The 12,500-nt window shown below is 40.0% G+C and overlaps 1 protein-coding gene across 1 annotated transcript in view; it reads right to left on the bottom strand.

Moving 5' to 3' along the window:
- Positions 1-12,500, bottom strand: part of LOC143030946 (UDP-glucosyltransferase 2-like) — a gene marked incomplete at its 3' end in the record, with an annotated part of 72,256 nt that overhangs the window by 40,948 nt on the left and 18,808 nt on the right. Inside the window, 1 exon segment of the mRNA XM_076194240.1 lies at positions 10,018-10,182. Coding sequence (XP_076050355.1) covers positions 10,018-10,176 — 159 coding nt within the window.

The following is a 12,500-nucleotide window of genomic DNA, read 5'->3' as shown; positions in this document are numbered from 1 at the left end:
TTATATGGAATTGATCATTCCGGGTATGAGAGCATCAATTTCGGCATATTTTCTAATCCAAAATCTGGAAAAACCGTGCTATCCAAGACTATGTGACAAGGCCTAAGTAATTACTAATGGCATCTTGCCCTTCAAACTCCTGATAATCATAAATTATTTCCTTCGATCACCTTACATCAATAAGAAGCGTCAAAAATTGACTTTTCTTATTCATCAAGTGATTTCTGGCACCTAACCAATAACATGAAAAAAATCACATGTTAGTCTAGGCATCCTCTCTTTCGTGGCGACGGTATTGTTGCATTTTCTACGAAAGAAAGAAGGAAAATTTTTGCTTCAAACTTCCACAAAAAATGACCGTTCCGTTACTGTTCTTTCTGTTAATACTTTCTTTTCATTCCATCCCAATTCCTCCCAAAAGACGCTCTTTGCCATATCCGGCCTTATCCCTAAGAAGGCTAACGAACCGGATGGTTCAACTCCGATGACAAGATGTCTTGTCATTTGGTCAAATAAAACAAAAAATCATAAAACACCAAAAAGTTTGATCAAACACCAGAAAAATATGACGTCAATTCTCGCTTCGCTGCGAGCGAAGCGAGGACTGACGTCATATTTTTCTGGTGTTTGATCAAACATTTTGGTGTTTTATGATTTTTTGTTTTATTTGACCAAATGACAAGACGTCTTGTCATCGGAGTTGAATGGGTTAATAAACCGTGCCTCCGTGTTAACTCTCCTGCTTAGGTAAACTATTCCGTCTGTCTATTAACTTACTCTTGCCCTTTATACTAGAAATATTCGTAAATTTAATCTATTAAAAAAAAAGTGGCCACTCTCAGCTCTCTATCTACCATCCTAAAGCTTTAATCTCCAGTTTATCTATATATTACATCCTTAATAAGAACATTATGAACATATCTTCGCTCATAAACCTCTCTGTTCTCCACTACGGGCTCCGCGAAGAATAGTTTACAAAAGATCTAACGTTTCTATCTGACTCTTGGTCATCTTTAGGGGTTTTTGATGAGACATATAATACTGCATCAGACATATAAAAACATTTGACATAAATATATATTTCTAAGCTATCGTCATAATGTATATCTTCTTTTTGATTACTCAATTCTGATTTTCTTTCTGACCACTTTTGTAGGTAGACACCAGTCCTCTACCTTGTTTATAACCTCTGGTCTTCCACATGGCTCTGTTCTATCTCCTACTCTCTTCCTCCAATTCATGAATAAATTATTTGACTACATATATTTTCCTTTACACTATTATACTGATAGCACTATTCTATGTATTTTCTATATCTTTCTCCAGTTGTCCTTTTCTAAATGAGTTTCATATATCTAGAAGAATTGTTGCACATCTGACCTTTCTATTATGGTTGCTTGAGGCAGAGAAAACCTAGTGTCGTTCATTGTCACAAAAACTCAGTTTCTTCACCTGTCTTCTCGAAACAATCTTTCATCGAGTTATCCTGTTTTATTCGAAGGTTTATAACTTCTTGGTTTTGACACCTTAAACATTGGACTCTCCTTTAATAATTAATTAACTCATCAAACTCCGATGACAAGATTCTTGTCATTTGGTCAAATAAAACAAAAAATCATAAAACACCAAAATGTTTGATCAAACACCAGAAAAATATGACGTCAGTCCTCGCTTCGCGAGCGAAGCGAGGACTGACGTCATATTTTTCTGGTGTTTGATCAAACATTTTGGTGTTTTATGATTTTTTGTTTTATTTGACCAAATGACAAGAATCTTGTCATCGGCTTCAGCTGTTGAGCTTATACAGAAGACTTATTCGTTATTGTATGGAGTATGCTTCTCATGTTAGGGTTGAATCAATTCATTCAATACTCCGGTTCACTCAGAATCGAAACGTTTCCGCCTTATCAATGCTTTTCTTTTCTTGCACTTTCCCTGTCCGCCGCAATATCTACGTTTTCTTTCGCCATTTTCTTTATCATTGTTCTTCAACACTCAGTGATTTCGTGCCTCCCTCTCCTCACACGATAACACTAGATTATCTGAAATGTCTCATCATTTTTTGAGCAATGATTTTTTACAAGAGTCAATCAGTTTGCTATGTTATTCCTTCCGTTGAAATGGTCTGAATCTTTTTTCTACCTGATGCCTTTCTATCTGCCTATGATTTGGATTCTTTCAAATGGGGAACCTTTAGATGCTTCCCTATACAGGCACTAGAGTTCGAATTGGTGTATTTTTAGTTATTTTCTTCCCGGAGTGGTTGCCTCCGGGTATTTGATTGTGTATTTCATTTATTCATCTATATATTTATCTATTTGTTTATTTATTCATTTATCTATTCATTCAATCATTCATTCATTTCTCTCTCTCCCTCTCCCCCCCCTCTCTCTCTCTCTCTCTCTTTCTCTCTCTCTCTCTCTCTATCTCTATATATATATATATATATATATATATATATATATATATATATATATATATATATATGCATATCTGCATGAGGGGACGGAGAGGGGGGTCGCCGAATTTATGAAGCGGCCTTACTGTGGATGTGCTGTGTCTTGCGACACTGCTTCTGACCCAGGGAAACGGCAGGATGCAGGGATGACCCGTAATCCAGGAGGTGCTAAGATAAGAGGGAGGGAGGAGGGTGGAGGGGAGTGGAATATGTAGGGAATGGAATGGGTGGGAGTGGTTTCTATACCTTTTTTCTTTTTGGCTACCCCCCGTGTAAGGGAAAAAAAGACTTTAGTATATGTAAATATATAAATATATATATATATATATATACATATATATATGTATATGTATATGTATATATATACATATACATATATGTATATATATATACACATATGTATGTATATATATATATATATATATATGATATATATATATATATATATATACATTCATATATATATATATATATATATACATATACATATACACATACATATCACAGCTTACACCACAGTCGGGAAAAAAGAGCTGAATACGTGAGTCTATATATTTCGACTGCTAACTGCAATCCTCTTCGTACTATTGAAGAGGATTGCAGTTAGCAGTAGAAATATATAGACTCGCGTATTCAGCCTTCTTTTGTTCCGATTGTGGTGTTAGTTGTGATTTACAATTGTGTTAGTTCATTTCTCCCCAGTGAATATATATGTGTATCTATCTCTCTGTCTCTCTCTCTCCCTCTCTCTCTCTCTCTCTCTATATATATATATATATATATATATGTATGTGTGTGTGTGTGTGTGTGTGTGTGTGTGTGTGTGTGTGTGTGTGTGTGTGTGTGTGTGTGTGTGTGTGTGTGTGTTTAACTATTCCTTTACTTATGAATTCATTCATTCATTCAGTTACCTTTCTGTCGCTTTTTAAAATATGTACATGAAAAAAAGAGAGAAATCGGTTTACAAATTTTATGGGTGACGGAAAATGCAGTGTCTCAGAACCAACATCTCCCAAAACCCAGGACTGTGTACAATAGGGTATTACAATGAACAATGTTATCACCATTCCTGTTTATCTTTTCACATATGACCTCCCCACCCTATGCTAAGAATACAACATTAGGTTACTTATATATTGTGCACACATGAGCTGAAGAAAAAAAAATAGAAACAAAATCACAATTTTAATATAGATGTGAAGAATATAGAAACATACCTTAGATATTTGCAAAATCGGATGGTAATACTATTCACCTGTGACAGCCATGACGGGTGACCTCTCTTGGCACGGAGAGGTAATCGGCTGGGCTGCTTAATTAACCCATTAAACTTCGATGACAAGATTCTTGTCATTTGGTCAAATAAAAAAATAAAAATCATAAAACACCAAAATGTTTGATCAAACATTTTGGTGTTTTATGATTTTTTGTTTTACTTGACCAAATGACAAGAATCTTGCCATCAGAGTTTAATGGGTGTGTGCCCTGAGTCAACCAACCACCATATGGAGTGACGTCACACGGTCGGCGCTTTCACTCCCTGGTGTCAAGGTGGTGGGTACGTATATTCTCTGTTAGGCAGTTGTCCTCGCTGGAGACGTGAGGCAGCTCACGACGACTCCCACCACCACCACTGCCCAGTGCAAGTCCCCTGGGACGGTCGCTTCGCACAATGTGAGTCCCTTGGGACGGCTGACCTTACGCACCTGACAGTCCCCACCTAGAGTGAGGTGCGTCTCCAGCCGTGTAGACTCCTCTCCCAGCGGCCGATTAGCGCGCGTGTCGTAACTTGACCTGGTGAATATAAGGTGGACGGAAATCACCAAAGTCACTGACCGCCTCGAAGCACCACGTGACGAGCATCACCAACACCTCCCTCACCGTCTGCCACCCCACTTCTTTCGCCGTCTTTCACTTCCATCTTCCTTTAGCAGATCGTCGCCTGGCACTATCTACCTTCCTCAGCTGACATGTGAGCGAGCCCACTACAGAAACAATCAGTGTATTCTTCTCGGCCCCAACTTTTCCTAAGCTGTGGTTCTATGCGTAGTGCTTTATACCCATTCACAAATAAACCTGTTCTTCCCCTCCAGTGTTTGCCTTCCAGATAGGCCAACAGCATCCCACTTCCTCACATTTGGTGTCCTAACGTGGGGGTCCTTGCATCCTCACATCTGACGTCCCAACGGGAAGTTCTCTACGTCCTGACATTTGGCATCCCAACGTGGGGCTCCCCCTGCATCCTGACACTCTCCAATGACCCCTGGGACTATTGGGATGATATACAATCCCAAGTTTTAGTCTCCCGTATTCTGTTGGCTCGGTGGCGGGTGGGACGGGATTATGAGAGGACGAATCATAGGCATTTGCAAATGGAGACCATACGCGACACATATGGTGAGGGCAGGATTGCAACCTGCCTCTGTAAAAACCACTAAATCCACTGTACGGGGAGCCAAGAAATTTTAAATAGGGCACAAATACTTCGAGCCAGGCCCGAAGTAAACCTCAAAAGGGCTCTCCGTGTGGACTCCTAGAATATCCTTTCCACCTCCTAGAACGGTCGACTAGCCCTTTCATCGGCGGAACTCAGAAAGCTTAGATTGGATATAAATAGCAGCTGCATCAAAGGTGAGAAGATCAGGTAGTGGTGAGATCAGCAATGAGGATTACTCCTACTTCTGGCCGAGCTGAACTGATGGAGCCCACCTCGTGAGTGTAGCTGAAGGCATATCTAGCCAACTACGGCTGATGGGCGTATGATGGTGGTTAGGCTGAAGCACACTTTGGGCTTCGTCTCTCATACTGCAGAGTGTGCTCCTGCTGAGGCGTATAACTTTAAAGAGAATGAAATGTTCTATGTCAATCTTAGATCTATAGTCAACCAGTGCCCGCTACGAGACACACTTTTTTGTTATGGAAGACTTTAGTGTGGCTAAAGGCACCGACACAGTTGGCTATGAAGTATGTATTTGACCCTATGATTGTAGAACCAGGAACATCAACAGTTCTCTCCCCTTGAACTTTGCAAAGTCAAGAAGCCTAAGGATTGGAGGTTCCTGGCTCCAGAGACGAGAGCCACACCGGTGGATATGTTATAGTAATGTCGTAGTGCGGCAGCAACTCTTAATAGGTTTGAAGTACTTAGGATTCTTGAAGACCTGGAAGAACGACGGGACATCTTTAAACGTGAAACTCTAAAACTGCAGAGGAGTGCGTTGGAAAGCGTCTAAGGTCGAGGATAGTGTGGTGTCGCGGGAGGAACTGGTAAGTATAGAGTTGGGCCGTGCTGACAGAATGGTTGAGGACATGGGCCAATAAAGGACTCAGAAACGACGGACTTTAATTCTTATGAAAATGAATAAGAGGAGGCATATCAGGGGAACCGCTGATGATGGCGAGGGCCATTTTAATGCAAAGGATCTCACGCCTGCTTACCGAGCCCCGAGCTGACTTGAAAAGTCGTCCCGATGATTTTGGTATTAAGTGCCTTCGGAGACTCGTGGGGCATCACTGGAATGACGTCATATCAAACCAGGTATGAGACTTGGTCTAGGTCAGTTACCAGCATAGTTCGTGAACACACACGGGCACACACACACACACTCTTATATGTATGTACATATATATATATATATGTATATATATATATATATATGTGTGTGTGTGTGTGTGTGTGTGTGTGTGTGTGTGTGTGTGTAGTGTGTGTGTGTGTGTGTGTGTGTATGTGTGTGTGTGTGTGTATGTATGTGTGTGTGTGTGTGTGTGTGTGTGTGTGTGTGTGTGTGTGTGTGTGTGTGTGTGTGTGTGTGTGTGTGTGTGTGTGTGTTCATGTGTATTCTATACTCAACCCACCCCGCCATGATAGCGCAATTGGGCTGGGTTGAGTATAAATTTCGTATATATGTATGTAACTCGAGTACATATATATAAGAAATTGTGGTCAACTTACACTTGATAGTGCAATTGCTTGTCACAATCTATTTGTTTCGTATCGGCTATCTTCGAGCTATAGGCCGACAGCGTATCAGTTTCTGGATATGCTTCCATCGAGCACCTGTTAGTCTCGATCGTGTTTACATCTCCTTTTCCACAACAGCCCCTCCTCCTCACCTCGTTCCCCACTCTATTCAACCTAGTAATCCCCACCATACTTTTCAGACATTTCATCTCATACACATTCAAACTTTTCCTCTGTGGCTCTCTTAAATTCCAAGTCTCTACCCCATTCAGTGCTGTTGGTACAATTATCCTTTTATATAATCTCCTCTTTGCATTCATTTCCAAATGACTATTTTTCATTACATTTATCAATCCCCGAAGGGAATTATTTACTTCTCTCAATCTACAATATACCTTCACCTACACTCCTCCCTTTCCTGCTACATACGACCCCAAATACCTACAGCTATCCACTTTTTCCAGCCTCTTTCCTTTCAGATTTACTCCCAACTCGCTGCCATCCTCTCCCTTTGTGGCTTGCATATTTCACCACCTTACATTTACTCATACTCCTCCCCCATTTTACATCTGCTTTCCTTTTTGCCTCCTTTATCTTATGCTTTGCTTCTCTTCTTTCTCTTCTTTTTTATTTGTACCTTTCATATGTTTCATCCTACCTTGCAACTAGTCCCTGAATGCTCGCTTCTTCTCTTCTACTACCTTCTTCACTTCATCACCCCACCACTCACTACCCTTTCTTCAATTCCCTCCCATCCTCCTTGTTTCACATACCATCTTTGCACACCTTGTCACTCCCTCCTTGAAATACCCCACATTCCTCTTCCACTCCTACTTCTACTCTATTCTTCACCACGTCCCACATTTCACTCAGCTTCTTGTTGTACTCCTTTTCCTTTTCATTCTCATTTAAACATTTTATTCTAAGCACCTCCTTACCTTCAGTCCTTTTACTCTTTTTCTATCTATACTCCATTATCAACTTACCTTCCACAAAAGAAAAAAAAATCTGATATTTCCCCATTCTCTTCTCTAAGAACATGGACATCCAGAACTCTTCCTACTCTTCTCCTGGATACAACTACATAGTCAAATAAAGCCTTTTCAACCACCCTTCCATCCACCTTTCTCTCCTATGTGTACTTATGATTGACTTTTTTCCTAAACACTGTGTTAGCTATTATCACCTTTTCTAAACTCATCTCCACAATAAATTCTCCATGATTTTGACCTGAAACCCAAAATTTCCCATCCACTCTGTGTATTGGTTCATCCCCTACTCTAGGATTGAGGTTTTCTAATACCGCTACGCTGATATTCTTCACAAAACTATCTACGCTCTCATTCAAATCTATAAAAAAAAAAGTCCCTTTCCTATACACTCCTCTCACTACCAGGCCCATATGCGCTTACAAAGACCCTTATCTCCCTTCCCAGTTTCGCCTTCATCTACGTTAACCTTGAAAAAATCTCCTTCCACTCCACCACATGCTTACCTATCTCTTCACTTACTTGTATAGCCACTCCTTCTCTCACTTATCCTCTTTTCACTCCTGACACCCTCCAAACTACATTACCAAACTCAAACTCGTCCCTCTCTTTCAACTTAGTTTCACTCAAACATGAAAAGACCCAAATATTAGGGTTCTGGTTGGAAAACACATCCCAGACCCTCTTATTCCTTGACTTCTCGTAGAAATACATGTACCGTTAATGTTACAGAATGCAGGAGGCAAATACCATCAGTCCGTCCCGTTTTAGTCGCCTTTTACGACTCCGAGTGGGAAAACTCGGCGGGAGTATTCTTCGTTCCCCCTGCCATACGGGGGTGGGGGAGTTAGGCGAAAATGGAAATATATATTCAGAGAAGTGGTGCAGGACAGTACTAACCCATTAAACTCCGATGACAAGATTCTTGTCATTTGGTCAAATAAAACAAAAAATCATAAAACACCAAAATGTTTGATCAAACACCAGAAAAATATGACGTCAGTCCTCGAGGACTGACGTCATATTTTTCTGGTGTTTGATCAAACATTTTGGTGTTTTATGATTTTTTGTTTTATTTGACCAAATGACAAGAATCTTGTCATCGGAGTTTAATGGGTTACGAATGGGAGGACAGTAAAATAAAGTAGCATAATTTCTCGTAGGGGCGCCCCATATAGAGCCTAAAATATCAGCTTCATGCTACTGAGCAGATTTTACTGTACAATAACATGCAGCCAATAAGCTACATGAGGACCAATACCCCAGACGGCTGAAAAAAAAAATATATATATAACTCTGAGTACTTTTATTCATAGTTCTGTCGTGCACAGGGATATGGCTGGGAACATCTGAAAAGTGTCACTTATCAGCCTGCAGCAAGCAGGGAGCGGGAATGGATGCTGATAAGAGTTTAAAATAAAACAGGCCAGAGATTATCAATGAGACTCGAGATAACGCGCAATCTCATTATCAGCGGACTGCACTTCATTTCTAAACAATCGGTGGTCATCTCAAGTAGACATTAGCGTATGTCAACACTCGCTTCCAATTTGGTCTCCCAAAAGTGACTTCCTCTCTTAATAAACCCATTAAACTCCGATGACAAGATTCTTGTCATTTGGACAAATAAAACAAAAAATCATAAAACACCAAAATGTTTGATCAAACACCAGAAAAATATGACGTCAGTCCTCGCCTCGCGCGAGGCGAGGACTGACGTCATATTTTTCTACCTCCAGCCTCTTGATATAAGTGTCTAACTTCCTGATGCATATGTTAATAATGGTATCAACATTGCATCGAAAACTGCCTTCTTTGCTTCTATATGGACAAAGGTGACCTTCAAGATATAATGATGAAATACATCTGCTATATTTCGATATTTTTCCCTGTTATCTCTTTCTTTGTTTTATCGGCGTTTCTTGCAAACATATAACCCAGATATCTAACACAATCTACTTCTTTTATCTTCTAACTTTGTATTTCCAGTTTTCCAATTTCTTCTTCTCTTCTAAAACTCAGTGTTTCAGTTTTCCGTATATCAACCCTAGCCCCAGTTTCATTAAGACACTTCTTCCAACAACGTAAAATTATCTCCAGTTATGACCTATTTTTGCTCCAGGAAGTTGTGTCATCTGCATATAATAAAAAATCGCCCATTTCTTTTTCTATTTTCTTTTTATATTCATACATAATACGTTATTTTCTAAAATGATTTGAAAAAAAACCTTATCTATCTACAGTATTAGTAAGATTAAAGTATTCCTGCACTAGAGAAAAGAAGTGAAAACTAAAGCTAGTTGTGTTACTATTTTCAAAAAACTATAAATAATTCATCAGTCTATCCACATTTAACTCATTAAACTCCGATGACAAGATTCTTGTCATTTGGTCAAATAAAACAAAAAATCATAAAACACCAAAATGTTTGATCAAACACCAGAAAAATATGACGTCAGTCCTCGCTTCGCTCGCGAGCGAAGCGAGGACTGACGTCATATTTTTCTGGTGTTTGATCAAACATTTTGGTGTTTTATGATTTTTTGTTTTATTTGTCCAAATGACAAGAATCTTGTCATCGGAGTTTAATGAGTTAAAATATTACTGACCTCATGACCTCGGGCTGCTAGCACTGAAGTGATTGATGAGAAGAATCCCTTGTGGCTCTTGGATGAAATGGGCGAAAGAAATAGGATTCGGTAACCGTCGGCGCTCTGGTGGGGCTCCAGAGTCAGAAGGAGGGCGAGAAGACCAGCGAAGAGACGCATTTTGACCTGTTGGAAGAACCAAATCTGATAACAAATACTTCATGGAGTTAGGTGCGCGATACACCTATCGCACACGTGCGCGCGCACAAACACTCTCTCTCACACACACACACACACACACACACACACACACACACACACACACACACACACACACAGACGCACACACGCATGGCACAATGGTAGCGTACGCGGCCGGCACTACGGCGGTCCGGATTCGAATCCCGCCCAGAGCTGAAATAATTTCAGTATCGCTAGGCTGTGAGTCGTTATTCCAACTCTCGTGGTGGGGAGTTGGGTGTGTGTGTGCTTGTAAGGTCACAGCATTACCCAAAGATCGGTCATATATGAACTCTGAGCTCTCTACCGGGAGGAAAATAGCTGTCGATTACGAGTCCAACACGTGATCCAAGGCCATGGTGAATCACACACACACACACACATACACACGCGCGCGCGCACACACACATACACACACACACACACACACGAACACACACACACACATGAACACACACACACACACACACACACACACACACACACACACACACACACACACACACACACACACGAACACACACACACATGAACACACACACACACACACACACACACACACACACACACACACACACACACACACACACACACACACACACACACACACATACACACGCACACACACACACTAGGAAAATACGCACGCACATACACACACATATACATACATATACAGTACACACACACGCACACACACACACATTTCCGACGTCGCTTATGATAGGAAACAAAAGAAGACCAAAATTCATTTTAGTTTGTTTACATTAGTGTTCAATTTTTTTAAGCATTTACACTAAAAATGGCAAATTTTGAAGGTTTCCAACAAAAAAAGTGTGTAATTTCGTTGAGGAAATTTATGAATTTGGTGCTAGGGACAAAACTGAAGAATAAGATTTCGAGATGAATGCAACTCTTCCATAGAGGTATGTGAAATTGTAATTATTGAGTTGAAACGATTGAGAGGTATACTATCTTCCCCTGAGTCATGATCACATGACCTAGAGCAAAAGTTTGAACAAGAAAAAGAAACAACCCTAGCCTAAAAATCAGATATTGTTAAACTAAAAAGGGAAAATGAAAGTCCGACAAATTAGTCTTTTCGATACCATGGAAAAGGGCAGGATAGGTCAACAACAAACGAGGATAGGAGGAATATGGTAACCTTTAAAGAAATTATGGAGTGACAGAGAAGAGAAACTGACAGCCTAGAAGAAGGAATAGTGAAGGTTGTATATGAAAAAGAGAATCTCTTGTAAGATATGTTGTTGACAAGACTAGATGCGTCATATTCTGCCTAGCAAAAAAAAAAAAAAAAAAAAAAAAAAAAAAAAAATTGTTTCTGAAGAAGCCCTGCTGGGCGAAACGTCAAATATATTGAATCCCATACTCTGCGTTTACCCTCTTTCCTACAAGCTCGGGCTATATAAGGAGTCAAATGTTTCTCAACTATGTTATTTCTGAAGAAGCCCTGCTGGGCGAAACGTCAAATATATTGGATCCCATACTCTGCGTTTACCCTCTTTCCTACAAGCTCGGGCTATATAAGGAGTCAAATGTTTCTCCACTATGTTATTTCTGAAGAAGCCCTGCTGGGCGAAACGTCAAATATATTGGATCCCATACTCTGCGTTTACCCTCTTTCCTACAAGCTCGGGCTATATAAGGAGTCAAATGTTTCTCAACTGTGTTATTTCTGAAGAAGCCCTGCTGGGCGAAACGTCAAATATATTGGATCCCATACTCTGCGTTTACCCTCTTTCCTACGGGCAAGGCTCGGGCTATATAAGGAGTCAAATGTTTCTCAACTATGTTATTTCTGAAGAAGCCTTGCTGGGCGAAACGTCAAATATATTAGATCCCATACTCTGCGTTTGCCCTCTTTCCTACAGTAATCGGTAATTCTTGGAAGTTAACGCGACAGAAGTTAAAAAGAATATTTAGATTAGGAAATATGCAAGTGAAGAGGAACGTACAAAGATATGGAAGCTCTTTGAATAAAGCCAAAAAAAAAAAAAAAAAAATGAAATGAAGACGGAAGAGGAAAAACAAATCTATCTACTTATTTTCTTTATGGTTATCGTTCGGAATGTGAGGAAATATTCTAAAAAGAACAAAAAAGTACTACAAAGGAAACACTACAAGGAAACTTAAAGTATCCTATGCTGATGTACTGTATATGGTATCCTATCGGCCAGGCTGGAGATACTCGTATGCAACGTCTTCAGGATAAAAGACTATTTTTTTTTTTTCAAACTTTCTCC

This window comes from Oratosquilla oratoria, chromosome 12, assembly GCF_046742065.1.
Source record: "Oratosquilla oratoria isolate Oo_2021 chromosome 12, ASM4674206v1, whole genome shotgun sequence".
In the NCBI taxonomy this organism is placed as follows: domain Eukaryota; kingdom Metazoa; phylum Arthropoda; class Malacostraca; order Stomatopoda; family Squillidae; genus Oratosquilla; species Oratosquilla oratoria.
The sequence above is the reverse complement of the archived record's forward strand: the minus strand, read 5'-3'. Positions and strand labels throughout refer to the sequence as shown.